This window comes from Suricata suricatta, chromosome 5 (assembly GCF_006229205.1).
Source record: "Suricata suricatta isolate VVHF042 chromosome 5, meerkat_22Aug2017_6uvM2_HiC, whole genome shotgun sequence".
NCBI lineage: Eukaryota > Metazoa > Chordata > Mammalia > Carnivora > Herpestidae > Suricata > Suricata suricatta.
Window position 1 is genome coordinate 126,413,363 of NC_043704.1, and position 18,936 is coordinate 126,432,298.

The 18,936-nt window shown below is 38.2% G+C and overlaps 1 protein-coding gene and 1 long non-coding RNA gene across 6 annotated transcripts in view; one reads left to right on the forward strand and one right to left on the reverse strand.

Annotated features, from left to right (window-relative positions):
• Positions 1 to 2,294: 2,294 nt before the first annotated feature.
• Positions 2,295 to 2,991, reverse strand: LOC115292265. The gene is made up of 2 exons (XR_003908887.1): positions 2,934 to 2,991; positions 2,295 to 2,537 (listed from the first exon to the last, which is right to left on the reverse strand). It is a non-coding gene; the product is annotated as an uncharacterized LOC115292265 (long non-coding RNA).
• A 30-nt stretch (positions 2,992 to 3,021) lies between these two features.
• The window catches only part of TOPBP1 (DNA topoisomerase II binding protein 1), a 59,924-nt gene continuing 44,009 nt past the window's right edge, over positions 3,022 to 18,936 (forward strand). For 2 of the 5 annotated variants that reach the window (XR_003908885.1, XM_029940255.1), the window contains exons 1-10: positions 3,022 to 3,201; positions 3,826 to 3,916; positions 5,471 to 5,605; positions 7,050 to 7,193; positions 7,765 to 7,946; positions 9,261 to 9,457; positions 11,690 to 11,869; positions 12,566 to 12,735; positions 15,076 to 15,239; positions 15,389 to 15,630. Coding sequence is in view for 4 of the 5 variants with exons in the window: in XM_029940255.1 (XP_029796115.1) it covers positions 3,833 to 3,916; positions 5,471 to 5,605; positions 7,050 to 7,193; positions 7,765 to 7,946; positions 9,261 to 9,457; positions 11,690 to 11,869; positions 12,566 to 12,735; positions 15,076 to 15,239; positions 15,389 to 15,630 (1,498 nt within the window). In the remaining variant the exon portion in view is untranslated. Of the gene's footprint in view, positions 3,202 to 3,825; positions 3,917 to 5,470; positions 5,606 to 6,084; positions 6,251 to 7,049; positions 7,194 to 7,764; positions 7,947 to 9,260; positions 9,458 to 11,689; positions 11,870 to 12,565; positions 12,736 to 15,075; positions 15,240 to 15,388; positions 15,631 to 18,936 lie in introns of those variants that run through there. The other 3 variants (XM_029940256.1, XM_029940257.1, XM_029940258.1) reach the window with 3 other exon arrangements.

The following is an 18,936-nucleotide window of genomic DNA, read 5'->3' on the forward strand; positions in this document are numbered from 1 at the left end:
ATCACAAGGTGTCTCGATGAGCTTCAGATATGCTGCAGTTCCAACCCCTTCCCTATATGGGTACGTGCAAGGATTCCAGGAAGTCATGGCAGAGCTGTTGGCCTATGGTAGCAGCCACACACGCAGTTTTGTCCTAGACCAATTGTCCAGCCTGATTGCTATTTTAGTCCACACCTCTCTCTCTCTCTCTCAGTTGATGGTCCCTTACCAGTTGAGGGGGATGACCATCCTCTCAACTAGACCCCTCCCACAAGGATAGGCTATAATGGAAATTTGTTATGCAAAACCTCTCAGGTGCATCTCTTAGTTTTAGCGCCTGGATGTTGTCAGCTTTTCCAATCTTGCACAAAGTCTACATTTTTAGACTTTTAAATTCCCTTTTATTTTCTGCATGCAAACAAGCCAATTCTTCTCTGACTTTGTTTCTTTCTCATAGTAACTATCTAAATGCAGCAACTAACATGGACCTAACATTCTATTTTACCTCCTGGTCCCTGTACCTCAGCAGATTCAATACGCTTAGGCTCTACTTTGTAGATTATTGAATACAACAGTTTAATCAAATGTTCTGCCACTGCAAAGGTGATTTCCGCAGCAATAAAGATCATTTGTTAATCTCATTTTGGGTTATAATTCCTAAATTTATCCATTTACATCATTAAAAACTTAAATATGAAATCCTATCACTCAAAAAATGCATATTTTTAGTTTATTTCTTAATTTTCAGAAATCTTATCAATGTAGCAAAATATAACAAGAAATACTGATATTCCCTCCATCCATTATTTTATAAGTCACTGTCTTGTCATATTTGTTTCTTGTGTTTTTTCATTCTACAAACAGTCAAATATCAAGCTTCCTTTAATCCTACTCCAAGCAGGGCTTAGAGGGTCTGACTCTAGGTGACAGAAGTGCCAAAGAAACAGGAAGATAACGCTGAATGCCAGAGAAGTGAGAGGAAAGGCAATTCTGAGCCCCATCTTCTGAGGCAGCTGCCTACAGGCACATCTCTTGTTTCCCATTTTCACCAAACCTTTATGAACCACACTGATATCACCACTTTCATCCTTGCCTCAGAGATGCTGTTCAGGCAAACTTTAGTGTGATCAGAATCAGCAGGAGGACTTGTTAAAATGCAATGCTAGGACCCACATGCAGAGTTCCTGACTCAGCAGGTCTGGCCCATGAATTTTCATTTCCAACAAATTCCTGGTTGATGCTGAGGCAGCTGGTCCAGGCACTACACTAGCTTAAGAAACTCTGCTCCATTTTCCAAGCGTTGATACTTCAGGGACAGATACAGACCCTCTACACCCATGTGGAGACACAGATGGGAGAACTTGTCACCTGGTCTACTCTAAAGATGAGGTCAACTCCTCGGCTATTAAAATCAGCTGGCCAAAAGCTAGAGTTGAACTCACCTTCCTCCTCCTCATTAGAGCAGGTATGACTCTCTTCCTATGACTCTCTTCCTCTCGCGAGGCCGCCACTCAGCCCGGAAGTGCTGGGAATACGCTCCTGCCTCTTGGCGCTGAGATGGGCAGGCAGCATGTGACAAGGAGCAGGTTGGTGTGTCAGGAAGGGCAAGGGGATTCCAGTCACACCACCTCTTCTCCAGCCCAGGTGCAGGCACTCCCTGGACCCCGAGCCTCACTTCCCCATGTACACAACACAGGATAACGATGCCTACATACTAGAGCACCAATGAGAAGGGTAAATGGGAATAGTGTAGGCAGGAGTCCTTTGTTGACTTTGCTCCTTAACCATTTCGCTGTGGTGGCTACTGCTGCTGCTTTTACAACTCTAGGAAATTTTCTTTTCTTTTTCTTTTTTACTTGTGTTTATTTTTAAGACTTTTCTCACCCTTTCCCCCAACAATGGCTTTTACCTTTGAGCCCCAGTGTTACTGATTCTGACCTTCCATAGGTTTATTAGCATAATTAGACACAAGCTGCTTATTGCCGTCATTAGGCACTAAAAAGAAAAAGAAAGGGGTGACTGGATGGCTCAGTCTGTTAGGTGCTGACTCTTGTATTCCACTCAGGTCATGATCTCATGGTTGGTGAGACTGAAACTTTGAAACTCACGTCGCAATCTGGGGATGGCGCCTGCTTAAGATTCTCTCTCTCTCCCATGTGTGCTCACTCTTTCTTTCAAATAAAAAAAGAAAAGAAAATCAGATAGATGGCATTAAACTCTCATATTACTCAACCCAAAGTTATGAGCTTCTCAAGCTCAAGAGCAAAGAATAAAATTAAGCAGTTTTTGTTGTTGTTGTTATCAACAAGCCAAGATTCTGCAGTTCCATTTTATTCCTCTCCCCCAGATCTTTGCCATTTGGACATTAGGGTCCACCCCAGAGTATCCCAACACTCCAGGAGTTAGAGAATGTGAGACGTTAACTGAAGGGGGCAGAGGGAAGGGTGCACACTGGAGATCTTCTCAAAGACCTTTTTGCATTAGGTGTGTAGCTGAAGTCATCCTGACATCTTTCTTCCCTTCACATCATTTTGCTGGGGTAGGAGTTGTTTATATTCCTGCAACATAGGAGGGAAACGGACCTCGTCTGTGGAATCAAAAAGACCTGGATGCAGTTTTAATTCTACCACTTACTGTATGACCTTACATCACTTAATTTATCTAAGCTTCCGTTTTCACATCCTTAAAACGGAGATACCACTATCTGCCTCATAGACTTGTTTTGAACCGTAATATACGGTTTAACGCGAACTGCCTGGCAAACGGCAGGTGTAAAATACCGATTAAGGAAACCCTCTTTTCCCCAGGGCTTTATTTTTCGATGTGTCAGGTCTTCCCATGAGCAGTTTGTCAACTCCCAGGGGAGCCCAGCGCCGCCCCCCGCCACGCACCCACCCCACCCCAAACCCTAAACCCCCCCGTAACCCGTAACCAGCTTGCAACAGCACGAATACCACCGCCACTACGACTTCAGACATCTCCGCCCTCCTCCCGCAACTGCGGAAAGCGTCACTTCCGCCAGAAGAGGCGGGCGCCTCCGCGCGGTTGGCGCGAAAGTCGGTTCGCGGCCTTAGCAACTTCCGGGTTTTTACGTTTGCTTCGGGTCGGGGGGCGCCGCCGGCTCCGGCGGGTGTGCGCCGGGGTGGCGCCCGACCCCAGCCACCGTCTTGCTGGCCACGCGGCCCCTAACTCGCTGCCCGAAGACCCCCAGGCTCCACCGAGGTGAGAGAGGCACGGAGAGAGGACCCAGCTCTCTCCTTACTCTAATTGGGGGTCGCTACACTTCCCCTGGCCTTCGGGGCCTTCGTTTCCCCCGCCTGTGCAAACGGCCCTTGTACGGGCGGGTGGGGCTTTGAACCCGAAGAGGACGTGGCTGCGGTTAGACCTAGAGTCAGGCCTTTCTCCGGGAGCTGGCTTGCAAGACCATTCGGCCTTCTGGGGGCATGACCCCAGCAAACCGGCTTTCCACTTAGGCATTGAAGTCCGTTTACTGAGGAATGAACAAACCTTGAGGGCCGTGGACAGTTGCGTTCTGTGTATCTTTCAGCTAAGCGCAGCCGAATGTCCAGTGGGCTTAGGGGTTTTAGAGGCCCACAACAAGAGCCCTGAATGTATTCAATTTAGGGACATTAACGTCGTTTTCTAATTTGCCAGGATCGTTATTGTCATCGTTTTTCTTGACTTTGCCCATATTCCGGCGTTTCTTAGAAACTAATGAATTCATGGGCAAAGCCAGAATGTCTGTCCTTGGCCGTTGTTGTCTGCACAGAAAAATAGCTGCTCTTAACATTTAACTTCATACAGGATGTGTTTTTGTCCTTCTTAATGGCTCCTTTGTTTTGACAGTTCAAAAATGTCCAGAAATGACAAAGAACCGTTTCTTGTGAAGTTTTTAAAGTCTTCAGACAATTCTGAATGTTTTTTTAAAGCTCTTGAGGTAAGGGCGCTTGAAAACACCTTGTTTGATGCTATGAATTCATTTTCTTCTTTTTAGTGTTTTTTTTATTTATTGGGTTTCTTATGCCTTAGTTATTTTTTGGAGTTTTACTGTAGTCTACATTGATATAGATGTGTTGTTACACATTTTGGGGTTGATGTATATATATATCATTACTGCATATATTGGAGAGCTTAAATCTATGATGACATTTTTATTGAAAGTAACACACCTGTTTTTGGAAGTTACATTTCTTTCTTTGTGGACTAATCAGAGTAGACCTTTGTGTGTTGAAGAAATTTGAGTCTATTGTGTACTGGTTACACTTCATTTTTTGGCATTAAATGTTTGTTTCATTGTGTACAGTGTAATATGGGAAGGTGTAGGGGATTTTGTAGAACCTTGCTACTCACAGACCCCAGTAGCATCAATGGAGTTGTAAATGCAGAACATTGGGCCTAAATGAGACTTTCCAATTAGCACCTGCGTTTTAACAAGATCCTCAGTGTGATTACTGTGTATATTAAAGTTTAAGAAACATGATTGTAGCATTATTTTGTTTCTCTAACGTTCATTCAGCAAATAATTATTGAGTGTCATGACTTGTTAAGGACTGTTCTAGTACTTGGGCTACCTCCGTGATCACAGCAGGCAAAGATCCTTACTCTCAGAGCTTACATTATATTTTAGGAGGGACTAGACCTAAATCAGGAAGGATAAATGAGTAAACTCTATAATATGTTACAGGGTGGTAAGTGTTACGGGAATAGAAAAGAGCAGAACAGGTTCAGGTTCTAGAGGATGTTTGTTGGAGGAGAGGTGGTTACAATTTTAAGTGGAGTGTGATCAGTGAAGGCTTTATGGAGAAGATGATAATCGAGTGCCCTTGAGGGAGGGGAGATAGTTAGCCATGTGTTATGTCTGGACTGAAGCTTTCAGGCAGAGAAAACAACTATTCACAGGCCCCTGAGAAAGCACTTGGAGTGTCTATCCAACATTAATGTGACTATAGTGTAGTGAACAAGGGATGAGCCAAGAATATTAAGGGGTGGTTTAGAGCGTAAGAATAAAGAGGTCATGGAAAAAGCCTCGAGGGCCATTGTGAAGACTTTGACTTTTTCTTTTTCACTTGAGCATGTCAGATTAAAGTGAAGGATCAGGTCAGGTAAAGACCTGGGAGAAGTATATTCCAGGTAGTGGGAACAAGAGCAGGATCTCTAATGAGGTCAAGTTTAACTTGTTCCAGGCCCAGCAAGAAAGCAGGAGGCTAGAGAGATGAGAGGTAGAAGGTAATAGTGGGGAGATAGGCAGGGGCCCAGACTCATCACCTGATTTGTATTGTTAAAGAGATTTCTAGCTGCTGTGTGGAGATAGATTTAGGGCAAGGAAGGGAAAAGGGACCCCTGGGGAAACTTCTGCAGAGGTCTAGGGGAGAGTTGATGATAGCTTTCAAAGGGGAAAAGAATGGATTAGAGATGGATTTTGAAGGTTAAGTTCTTAGGACTTAAGTACAGGTGAAAAATTTCAGGTGCATTCTTTTTTATTTTCTTTCAGTCAATAAAAGAGTTCCAATCAGACGATTATCTTCAGATTATTACAGAAGAAGAGGCATTGAACATAAAGGAGAATGATAGGTCACTTTATATCTGTGACTCATTTAGTGGCAATGTCTTTGATCACCTCAAAAAGGTTTGCTAACTTTTAGTGTGTCCCTTTTGTAGTCTGATTTTTGTTTTGTTTTTTTCTTCAGTGGATATAAATTCTTTACTGACCATGAAGTATTATGCAAATTATGAATATAGAGGAATCCTGTGGTTTTAGAAGACCAGAAAAATACTTTCAAAGGCTAATTATGTTACAATAGGCTTTTGTGTTTCAGGAGATACAATTTCATTTAGTTCAAATGAACCCTATAGTAGTGAAACATTTTAGTGATGAAGTTCTGCTGTACTTAAACTTAGTTCGATTGCAAGATTTTCAGTAAAGAGCAGGAAAAGATCTCGCCATAACTCTTGGTTACTTACTGTCTTTCCTATGTGCTCTTACACACAGAATTTTAGTACCTGTACCTTGTGTAGGGTCTAAAACCTATGCTAAGAAAGAAGCATTTTGGAGATGAGTATTGCAATATACCAATGAGCCATCTTATTTCTTTTTGTTGATTCCAGAGTCTACTGACTCATTACTTTTTTGGTGTCGGGACAAGAGAGAAGCATTGAAATAAAAGTAAACTGGCTGTAATTCCATGCAGATTACAAAGAAGTGATTCTTGTTTGAAGGAGAAGAAAACATAGAAGAGTAGGTAGATGGCAGTGCCTACACAATTTATGGAAGGTCTGTGCCCACCTTTGCCAAAAGCATTGTTGGTCTTACCCTCCTTTTGGAAATAACAGTCCTTGTCAGATAGAATCAATAGCATTAAAAACTCAAATTTTCCTATGGCTGAACAAAAAGATAGCAGTAATCTTTTGCCTTGTAGATCTCTAAATCAGTCATGATTTAAATCACTCACAGACTTTTTGAGTTCTGGCGTGAATGTGCTGATTGAGCAAGACTGTCACTTTTCTTAGTTATCAATGACAAAGAAAGGTCACTTTTTTAGCAATCTGTAATACCTTAGAGAAGTCTTTGTGTCTTACTTGGAAGGACATTGAGTTGAAGACAAAGTGTTAAAACACAGATGTAGAAACTGCCTAGGATTATTTTTTGTGTGTGACAGTGTAGGTATTTTAGAAGGGGGTCAGTGAGGCTCTTATTTTAAACTGCTTGATTGGCTGAGTACTTCATTTAAAAAGTACATATGGATATTTCCTAATTATTATAGCATAAGACTGTTAGTCATACATCCTATCATTAAGGCTGTGTTTGTTTCCGAGATTAAAATTTGGTGGCAGCTTTGACTGATGTGGCTCTTGAAGCTTACTTCATTTGATAGACTGCATTGTTTGATTTGCCTGTGTGTTTATTTAATGTGTAGTGTCCCTGAGAAATTAAATAAGTTTTCCTGTAACAATTTGGTGATTTTTCTGCAGTGGTCATTACCTTCTGTAAATAATTGGTAAATGTTACAAAATGTAATTTCATAATACAGGACGTCTTTTCCTACATACTAAACTTTCTCCTCTTTTTACAGCTTGGCTGCAGAATTGTTGGCCCTCAAGTAGTCACATTTTGTATGCACCACCAGCGATGTGTCCCCAGAGCTGAATATCCAGTTTATAATATGGTTATGTCTGATGTAAGTGTATCTTGTACAAGCCTGGAGAAAGACAAAAGGGTAAGTGTTGAGGAATATCATGCTCTATATCTATCTATCTATCTATATATCTCCACACTTAATCTTCTACTATGTAGAAGGTACTTGGAAAGACTTTGTATTTGATGTTCTTGGCTTAAACAAAGTCAGTATACAATAGTGTACATGTTTTCTATTTTAATGAATACAGTAACAGCTGTTTAGTTGAAAACTGACTACTTGAAAGAAAACTCCCTTTTTCCTCTCTGCAGTTGATGAGTTTGAGTCACATTTTTTTCCACTCTAGGTGATTAATCTTAAAAAAAAAAAAAAAGCCTTCACAGGTAGCCTGGGCTATGGGTTTATCATTAGCTCCAAGGTAAGAAATGCTTGAATAATGCTGAGATAAAATATATAGTTTTATATATAATGCATAAAATTTATATTTAAAAAAATAAACTCATGGAGTAGAAAGGGACAAATATAGAAAATAATGTGTGAAGGTAATTATTTTTGAATTCATATTTCATATTTTCTTTATCCAAAAAGTAATTTGATTATTAACTTTATGGTGGTGAGAATACTATTAATGTATTTTCTTTTGGGTTTACAGGAAGAAGTTCATAAATACGTACAAATGATGGGTGGACGCGTATACAGAGATCTTAATATATCAGTAACCCATCTTATTGCAGGAGAAGTTGGCAGCAAAAAATATTTAGTTGCTGCAAACCTAAAGAAACCTATTTTACTTCCTTCTTGGGTTAAAACACTTTGGGAGAAGTCACAAGAGAAGTAAGAAACACATTTAGTTTTCTAGATTTAAAAAAATGATACATTTGGTCATTTTGGCTTATTGTGGGTTTTTATTTTATTGTTATTAAAAAAATTTTTTTAATGTTTTATTTATTTTTGAGAGAGAGAGAGAGACAGAGAGACAGCATGAGCAGGGGAGGGTCAGAGAGAGAGGGAGACACAGAATCCGAAACAGGCTCCAGGCTCTGAGCTAGCTGTCAGCACAGAGCCTGACGGGGGCTCCAACCCACCAACCGTGAGATCTTGACCTGAGCCAAAGCTGGACGCTTAACTGACTGAGCCACCCAGGTGCCCCTAATGTGGGTTTTTATAGGGGAGGATTTGCTATTCAGGGACAAAAAATAGAGTTATTACCCTTCAGTGAAAACAAGAGAACAGTATCTGCAGGCTCTTATCATCAAGGTATTAGTTGATAGGTAGAATAGGCTGGCTATTGATTTAATGTTAGCTACAAGGTAAGACATGCTTTGATAATAAAATTGTTTGCAGCAGTAAATGCTTATAAAATAGTTGAGATCACTGTAGCAACTGTAGCTTTTAAGTCCCATTATCCTTCCACTACTCAGCCTGTATATTAAGATGGAGAGTGAATTAGCCATTTTGGCATTTTGGCAAGACGCCCGCCCATGTGAAGTTGAATGTAAATATATGTAAACCGTTGACTAAGTTCTGGTCCTTCAGTAAATGTTAATCAAGCTCACTTTATGGCCCTGGCCTGAGCTAGGCATTAGATATACATAGCAAAGCAGGATACATGCTTGCCTTCGTGGACCTTAGAAATGGGCATTTTTCCAGTCTTCCTCTTAACACTGTCCAGCGTATCCTAAACGTGTCTCCTCGTTGGAACCTGCATTCCCAGCATGTCTGTCTTGCATGGAAACAAAATGGTAATGAGATTTGAGTTAGTGTTCAGCCAGAAATCCTGGCATATTATCCGTATAATGGAAGGATAAAAAGTCTGTTTTTCCAGTAGGCAACCAAGATCATTTGTGTTTGTAGGGATTTCGGACCTAAAATTTTGGAAAACATACCACTTTGACCAGCATGGATTTAAAGAGTTAATGAAATGTATTTTCCATCAAAACAGTTTTATTTGAGAAACTTTCTCTGAAATATTACTTTCTGTTAGTGACATGGTGTTGAGCAATTTGTCATTTTCCCCTTTCTTAAAAATGATTAAAATCCTAAAAAATGAGGAAGACCTTAATGATTTCTGTTGTTTGTCATTATTCTTCTGGTAAACTTTAGACTAGTATATTAATATGTTTACTTTTTCCTTATTATTTTCCCCAGAAGAATAGTCCGATATACTGACGTAAACATGGAAGACTTCAAGTGTCCTGTTTTTCTTGGTTGCACAATCTGTGTGACTGGCTTGTGCGGCTTAAAAAGGAGGACGGTCCAGCAGCTCACAGTGAAGCATGGAGGCCAGTACACGGGACAACTGAAGATGAACGAGTGTACGCACCTCATTGTGCAGGAACCGAAAGGTAAGGCCCTATGGAAAAGCACGGAATTTCCCTAGGATTTAACATGTGAAGATGTTTACAGAATAGCTTTTGCTCCTGATATGTTATAAATCTGGTGTATTTTTTCCCCCCTGAAATCTTACGAAGATACTTTGGTTCACACTCTGTAGAAAAAGTACATGACTATCCAGGTTTATCCAGGTCACTGGAAAAACTTATAGGACAAGAAATTTGGATGAATAACAAAAAGGCTAGTAGATGGAACTAAGTTACGTTTCTTTCTAATGGCAAAAGGCTTGGCTTCGTTTTTAATTTGAACGAATCTGCTTTATTAGATGAACTGTAAGTTGTAACTTGAAGATATACCTTGCAGCACACGAGGCAGTTAAAAGAAAATTCATGACCAGGGGCACCTGGGGGGGGGGGGTTCGGTTGGTTGAGCATCCAACTCTTGGTTTCAGCTCAGGTCGTGATCTCTCAGTTCGTGGGATCAAGCTCCCAAGTCGGGTCTTTGCTCTCAACATGGAGCTTACTTGGGATTCTCTCTCCCTCTCTCTCTGCCCCTCCCGCACTCTCACATGTGTGCTTTCTCTCAAATAAATGAACATTTTTTTTAAAAAAAGAAATTATTCTACAAGAAAAATCCATTACCAGTAAAAAGAACTCCTTAAAATTGCATTTAGTTTTGGTGTCCTGTAACCTTTATATCTATTTTGGAAGTTTTGTTTTTTATTTTAACCAGTTCCCTTAAAATATACACAAATTGATGAGAGAGGAATTTTCTTACTGTTCTTATTATCTCTTTATTCTGTGTTTTATTAAACTACCTACATAAGAGACAATATTAGAAAACTGCTAAAATTAATTGGTAATTGTCTTTAAATCGGAACTTTGAGTATAGCCAATTATGATATTGTGAGTAGCATTGGTAATTGCTATTGGATTTCTGAAGGGAGGTTATCTCTTGGCTCTTAATGTCCAAAAAAAAAGTCTTTTCATGTTATTGTTTGCCACATATTGACCTCAGTTTCCCTATGACACTGTTTGAAAGTACATTGTGTTAAAGGTTGTTATAAGACAATAAAAAGATATCTTTTAAAGCTATAATTTGTTTGCCTGTTCGAACTTCAAGTTGAATCCTATTGACATTGGAATAATCTATTCAAAGATGGTATATATATTTTTTAAGTTTACTCATTTATTTTTGAGAGAGAGAGCACACGTGGGGTAGGAGCAGAGAGGGAGGGAGACAGAATCCCAAGCAGGCTTTGCACTATTAGCACAGAGCCTGATTTGGGACTCAGACTCACAAACAATGAGATCATGACCTGAGCCAAAGTGACATGTAATTGACTAAGCCACCAGGCACCCTAAAACTGGTATTTTTTGTTATATTATAGACATTTACAGTCTTCACAGTTTTATGTAGTCTTATTAAACCTACATACTTTTCTGAGTTATTCCCTGGTTACAGATTAAGAAACTGGTTTGAATAAATTAAGTAATGGAGGCTATACTCAAACCAAGTCTAATATTTCAGTTACCCAACATTTATTCCTCAGTTTTATTTTTAAAAATCTGAAGTTATTTGAGAGAGAGAGAGAGCAAGCATGAGCAGAGGAGGGACAGAGACAGAGGGAGAGAATCCCAAGCAGGCTCTGTGCTGTTAGCACAGAACCCGACATGGGGCTCAAATCCACAAACTGAGATCATGACCTGAGCCTAAATCTGGAGTCGGACTCTGAACTGACTGAGCCACCCAGGTGCCCCATAAATTATTCAGTTTTAAGAGGTTAAACCCCGTTTATGGCATGTGTATTTACACAACACATGGAAAATATGACTGGGTAATAACTTAAAATACTGCTTTTTAATATACTGTATAGCATACTGTTTGAAAGTAAGAATAATTAGGGGCGCCTGGGTGGCTCAGTCGGTTGGGCCTCCGACTTCGGCTCAGGTCAGATCTCATGTTTGTGGGTTCGAGCCCCGCATCGGGCTCTGTGCTGACAGCTAGCTCAGAGTCTGGAGCCTGCTTCCGGTTCTGTGTCTTCCTCTCTCTCTGCCCCTCCCCCCTCATGCTCTGTCTCTCTCTGTATCAAAAATAAATAAAACATTAAAAAAAAAAGAAAGAATAATTAGTGATATTTTGTTTCAGGTGAGTTTTTTCCCATAACCTGTCATACTTTGAATATTTCTACAGAAATAGATTTTAATGGTTTACATTTGTTTGTGTCTTAACAAACATAATAGGTCAAAAATATGAATGTGCCAAGAAATGGAATGTACACTGTGTGACCACACAGTGGTTTTTTGACAGTGTTGACAAAGGTTATTGTCAGGATGAATCCATGTACAAGACAGAGCCTAGACCGGAAATAAAGACTGTACCTGATACTTCAACTCCTACTGGCCAGATGAACACAGTTGGTAGTAAGTCTCCGTGAGATTAAAGTAAACAGTCATTTTTAACACTGTTTTCTATGTAAGAATCGATTGTAAATAGAATCGGTGAGATACAGTAAAGAATGTCATCCTTTCTTGATACGCTCCCAGGAGTAATTATATAACTAAATTGTATGAAAATTAGTCCAGAACTCCTGGTATTTCTTTTTATAATGAATGTATTTTTATAATATATTTTTTCTTTTTCTGATTTAATGCCAAAAGATGATTAAAGAAATAAAAAATACTAAAGACTTAAAAGAATTTTTCAAAACTTGACTGATGTCCAAATAGTAACACGTTCTTATTGGTTTTCTGCGATTGTTATAGACCATCAGTATTCATATAAAACTTAAAGCCATTTCTATCTTAGAGGTGCCATGTTGGCTGTTTAGCAGATGTTATACGTTTTTCTTTCCTGGACCCTACAGCCAGCAACTTCAGATTTTTAATGGAAGCAAGCCACAATTAAAATGTATTAAATATATTTTAATTTGAATAAGATATGAAACTTAGTTTCATTTTCCCTTCTTGTACTTGTTTACCAAGTCTTCAGTAAAACATTTGAATCTTACCTTGGGAATTGTTCACAGTCCTTTGTGTATAAGAAAAGTTAATCTACAGAAAATAGGTAATCACATTTTTATCTCCATAAATTTCTACATTTTTGTTTGATATATGTAGGTCGTACTCTTTCAGATGTCAGCCATATTTCCAACATCAGTGCAAGTTGCATAAGTGAATCGATATGTAATTCAGTTCTTAATAGCAAAGTGGAGTCTTCACTTGAAAATCTAGAAAATCTGGATGTCAGTGCATTTCAAGCACCTGAAGATTTATTAGATGGTTGTCGGGTATGTCTTTATCATGTAATATGTGCAGTGAAAATATACGTCAGTGCTACCTAGCCTAACTTTGAAGACACCTCAGAGTTGGGCTTGCTCCTTACCTACATAAACCCTTCGCCCTAGCTAAGCAGATGCAAACTTTAGGCCATCTCTGTCCTTTAGCTGTCGGGGTCTCTCTGCCTGGGATGTGCCTTCATTTGTAGCTTTCCAAGTTTTTATTATTTTCAATTCTGACCTGTCCTAAGTACAGTAATCTTTCTTCTCTGTTTTGAGAGCACTTAGTTTCTGAACCACTTAATGGATTTTCATTTATAATTGTCACTTAATAAGTGTTTCTGATATGCTGTACTCTGATAATCCATATATATTGTTAATATGTTGTATATAATCTCATTTAATTCCCGCAGATTTAAAATGGGAATTACCCTGAGGCTGAGGCTTAGCAGATTAAAATTCTTGTTCAGAATCACACAGATATTAAGTAGACAGCCATCTACCCCAAAGCTTATATTCCTAACCATTAGACTCACTGCTTTGTTTAATGTCCCTTGGGCTACTTAATTTTTTAATGTATGAATAATTATCTTATAAGTACCTTGATGAAAATATCATAGGCTTTATATCTCCTAGAACTGAATATTTATTTAATGTATTTCTACTTGTAAGCGTGCCTGGGTGGCTCAGTCAGTTAAGTGTTCAACTCTTGATTTCATATTAGGTCATGATTTCACAGTTTGTGGAATCCAGCCCTGTATCCATGCTGTCAGCACAGTTTTGTCTTCTCCTCCTTTCTCTCTGCCCCATCCCCACTTGCATGTGCACTCTCTCTCAAAAATAAACTTTAAAATATATATATTATCTTTCTATTTGTAGAGTGAATAGGCATTAAATCTCAATAGCAAAGATTTAATCCAGTTTTATTGTTAAGAAAGGAAATTGGGCAAATTAACTTATCCTTCTGTACTTTTAAAACTTACCAACCGGGGCGCCTGGGTGGCTCAGTCGGCTAAGCCTCCGACTTCGGCTCAGGTCAGATCTCACGTTCGTGGGTTCGAGCCCTGCGTCAGGCTCTGTGCTGACAGCTAGCTCAGAGCCTGGAGCCTGCTTCAGATTCTGTGTCTCCTTCTCTCTCTGACCCTCCCCCTCTCATGCTCTGTCTCTCTGTGTATCAAAAATAAATAAAACATGAAAAAAAAAATTTTTTTTTTAAACTTACCAACCTATGGGGCGCCTGGGCGGTTGGTTAAGCGTCCAACTTTGACTCAGGTCATAATCTCATGGCTTATGCATGAGTTCAAGCCCCATGTTGGGCTCTGTGCTGACAGCTCAGAGCCTGGAGCCTGCTTTGGATTCTGTGTCTCCCTCTGTTTCTCTGCCCCTCCCCTGCTCATGTTCCTTGTGTGTCTCTCCCCCTCCCTCCCTCTCTCTGTCTCTCAAAAATGAATAAACATGAAAAAAAATTTTAAAAACTTATCAACTTTATTAGCGGAAGAGAGAATGTCTTTTATAATCTTTTTATCCTAGACACTGCCAATTCTGGATATGACTTTTAATTATTTTCATAGGAAATTTAGGATTCCTCGTTTTTATTAAAATGTATTCTAATAATTGAGGTTATTTAATTTGGGTTATAAATGCAGTTAGGAATAGATTTGTTATTTGTAAGAAATTTTTTTAAAGACATGTATAAAGTAGAGATAAAGATTTTTATGTTTATTAGTTTAAATACATACTGATAGTTAAAAATGAATTATTGCATATGTATTATTGTCAAAGCAGTGTCCTCAGCTTGACTTAAATTATCTTGTGTAATCAACTCTTGTGTGAAAGGTATCTCAATTTATGGGTAAGAAATTTGATTTAGAGAGCCTAAGTAACTTACCATGGTCATGTAGTTAATTATTGGCAGCTGAACCAAAACTTAAACCCAGGTTTTCTGAATTTAGACATATAAAGTTCAGTTTATTTCTATAATCTAAAATTTACAGGTAGTAAGGTCTTTAGTATTTAAAAAGCTACCTGCATTTTAGACATTGTTGCACACTAATATTCAGAAGATCAGTGAATTCTAGCTTCTGTTTTATTAAAGCCTCAAAACATGTATCAGGTGTCTACTGTGAATGATGGTGCTGTAGAACTGTGAAGAAGTGATAATAAAAAATTCAGAAATGTTTAAAAAAAATCAAAGTTTCAGAATATATTCCATTCTTAATATTTTTTAAATGTACACGAGTTGTCCTATTTATATACAGTGGATTTAGATATATTTTTTAATAATTGTATTTCTGTTGAGAAATAAACCATTTTCAGTGCATTAATCTAAAGTAAATATTTTCTTTTTTGCAGATATATCTTTGCGGTTTTAGTGGCAGAAAGCTAGATAAACTGAGAAGGCTTATTAACAGTGGAGGTGGAGTTCGTTTTAATCAGCTCAATGAAGATGTAACTCATGTTATTGTGGGAGATTATGATGATGAATTGAAGCAGTTTTGGGATAAATCGACCCACAGGTTTTGTCAGTTTTCATATCAAATCATTTTCTCCTCTGTAATGATTTTTCTCAAAATTGCATATCCACGCAGTTATGGAAATTGCATGGCAAGTGGGATGATGGTCTTTGTAGTTTAAACTAATATATAATTATGTGCTATTTTTGTAGGCCTCATGTAGTGGGAGCAAAATGGTTGCTCGAGTGTTTTGGTGAAGGTTATATGCTTCCTGAGGAGCCATATATCCATGCTAGCTACCAGCCAGTGGAAATTTCAGTCGATAAACCTGAAGGTCAAACAGCCCTTTTAAAAAAGAACAGCTTCTCCAAGAAAGACTCTACTCCTGATGGAACACATGAGCAAGCTGATGAAGATCTGCTCTCTCAATATGTAAATAATAACACAACAGCAGGTAATAAGTGGTTGTTCTTACTTACAGTCATTAAGAAGTGTTTTAGAAGCAGAATACAGGGGCGCCTGGATGGCTCAGTCAGTTGAGTGTCTGACTTCAACTCAGGTCATGACCTCATGGTTTGTGTGTTCGAGCCCCGTGTCGGGCTCTGTGCTGACAGCTCAGCCTGGAGCCTGCATCAGATTCTGTGTCTGTCTCTCTGACCTTCCCCTGCTCATGCTGTCTGTCTCTCTGTCTCAAAAATAAAAATAATAATAAAACATTAAGAAGCAGAGTGTAGAAATACATATTTGTACCCGGTTTTCTAGATTTTAAGTTAAACCTTTGTCTTAATGTTTTATGTTGGTTACTTTTTCTAAGCAGGCAAGGCCAAGGGGTGCTGAACGCTCTGAACTTCTCTCTTTAACTCACTTTGATCTGTTTTATATCCCAGCTTCACTTTGTATGAGTTTGTAACAGCATGAACTTCTATTATAGCCTTGTAATTAATTACCTCTTACTTGGTTATTATGATCATTAATGCACACAGTGTTGCACTGTGGACTGTGATCTCGGTATGTAGTCTTCTCAGGATGGGAAGGAAAACTGCCAGTGAAGAGTTGTGAACAGCATTTCTTCTTTAAAAAAAAAAATTATTGTGAAATACTTAGTACAGTGGAAAAGATAAAAAGAATAATATTATGCATAATCACATGCTACTACCTACGTATAGAAAAATAGAATATTGCACTAAACCAAAAGCCTACTGTGAGTGTCCTCATTTTCCTGATAGTTTACATGTGTATATATATCTGTATTCAATATATATCCTCTTTTAACTTGTGTGTATTTTAACTTATATAAATGATATATGGTAAGTACTTTTTTGCTCTTCTCCTCCAACCATGAGAGAGATTTATCTAATCCAAGTAACTGGTGGTGAATACACCACAGTTTATCCATTTTCCCACCTGTAGACATTTTTATTGTGCCTTTTTTTTCCTTTTTTTTGGGCCAGCACAAACAGTACTGCTGAGATTGTTCTTACCCTTGCGTCTATGATTGCGTGGAGGATTCTATACATGCATATGATACTACGTTTTGTCTGCTCTGTCTGAATTAATGAAATAGAGGTGTTAAACTCCACCACCATAATGGTGGCTTTGATGGTTTCTCCATGTAGTTCTGTGAGATTTAATTTTTTAATATATCTTGATGTTTTATTACATGATGATCCTCATTTTCCTCATTTTTTCCCTTAAAATCTGTTTTATCTGATATTAATACAACTATCCTTGCCTTACATGAGTGAGTATTCATTTAGTGTGACTGGCTTGTTTACTACAAATTTGGTCAATTTACATTTATTGTTATGTGTGATATATTTTTATTGTTTTATACCAGCTTCTGTCCCAATTTTCTGTGTTTCCTTGTTTAACATTTTTACCTTCTTTTGGATAGCATGAGCTTGTTCCCTCTTACCTCAGTCTCCCAACCCCTGTCTTTTTTCTACTAATGTAGAAGTTAGATCTGTCTTTATTTTTAGTGATTACCCTTGGAACTTAAAGGTGCATCATAAGTTGAAATCTAAAGTTAATCAGAATTTTTTCCTTCATCTTGAATACAAGAATTTTATAGCACTATCTTCAACATCATTGCTGTTCACAACCCTCCTCACTAGTATACTCACTTCATGTGATTGGGGCTAGTATTTTCGTTGTCTTTTTTAATCTCACAGTTAGACACTTACTGTTTTATGTGGCCCATATTTGTTCTAATTTACCAACATGTCTAGCACTTTCTTTGCTTCCCATTCTTTGTTGCATCTGAAACCTCTCCTCTGGAATCATTTTCTTTCTTCCTATAAAATAGATCTTTTAGAAATTCCTTCAGTTTCTGTTAATGTCTTTATTTTGCCTTTGCCTTAAAAAATAGTTCTGCTCTGAATACCGTCCTAGACAGTTACTTTGAGCTTTTTGGAGAATTTATTTCATTGTCTTCTGGTTCTGTAGCTGGTCATTCAGTCATTCAGTCTAATTGTTACTCTTTTGTAGGAAATATTTTTCTATTTTTATGGCCTTTTAAAATATCTGCCTTTATTTCTTAAATCCTAGAGTTTTACCATGTACTTGTCTAGTTGGAATTCATTGTGCTGTCTAAATTAGGGATTAGTGAGAGTTTTTGCTTTTTTACTTCATTCTAAAAATTTTTCATCTATTTCCTCTTCGAATATTGCTTCTTCCCCACTCTATATTTTCTAACTCCCATTAGCTCTGTGTACGGATCCCTTAACCTGCCTTCCTAACTTCATTTTTTTGTCTTTCTGTGATTTATTATGTGTAATCTCTTCAGAATTTCCTTCCACATCACTCTTTCTCTGTTCAGCTATTGCCTAATGTGTTTAACCCATCCATTAAATTTTTTATTTCAATAATTATTTTTTCAGTTCTTAGAAGTTCTAGTTCTCTTATTCTGTTTTCATGTCTTGTTAATTATTTCTTGAAACACATTAAACATACTGCAGTATCTGGATGGAGGGGAGAAGTAGTTCTCTTCATTGGTCATGATGCCTAGTTACTTCATGTCTTTGTGATATTGTAAACTCATTCTACTAGAACTCTGGGAATTCTAAGAAGCTTAAAGGTGAGGGTTTGTTCCTCTAGAAAGAGTTCATATTTAAATCTGCCAGAAGTCTAAGAATTTTCCAACTCAGGACATGTCTCAGTTTATTGGCTGGTTTTGGACTAGGCTAGTGTAAATCTGTACCCTTACCTACTTTGAGGACCCAGCCTATGATAACAAAGTGTCAGGAGAGATGTTTTTCCCCCTTGACCCAAAGCCAAAGTCAAGTATACTGGTCATCTCCTTTGCAGGGTAGATTTTTTGGTTGTTGTTTAATTTTGGTCTCCATTGTAACTAAAGGCATTTCCCTTTAGGGTTTCTGGGTTTGTTTCCTCATTGTGTACTCCGTCCCACCTCTAGGCTTAACTTGTTTCCCTCCATGTGATGTTCTTAAATTCTGAGAGTCTAAGTTTCTGGAAAAATAAATTCAAGGTGACCATTAGATTTGATAACCACTCAGTGCTCTGGGTTCATGCTATTACTTCATTTTCAGTCCTTGAGGATTTCCCTTGCCTTCTTGAAAATTCAGCTCTGCGTTTGAACTGATGCCTGCAATATTTTATCCTATACTTTCAAGTGCTTTTAACGAGAGGGTTTTGAATGTCTAGCCTCTTATATTTCTAGAAGGGAATTTGCAGTATTTTATCCTTTTTTTTTTTTTTACTTTAATTCCAGTGAGTTAACATGTATTATACTAGTTTCATG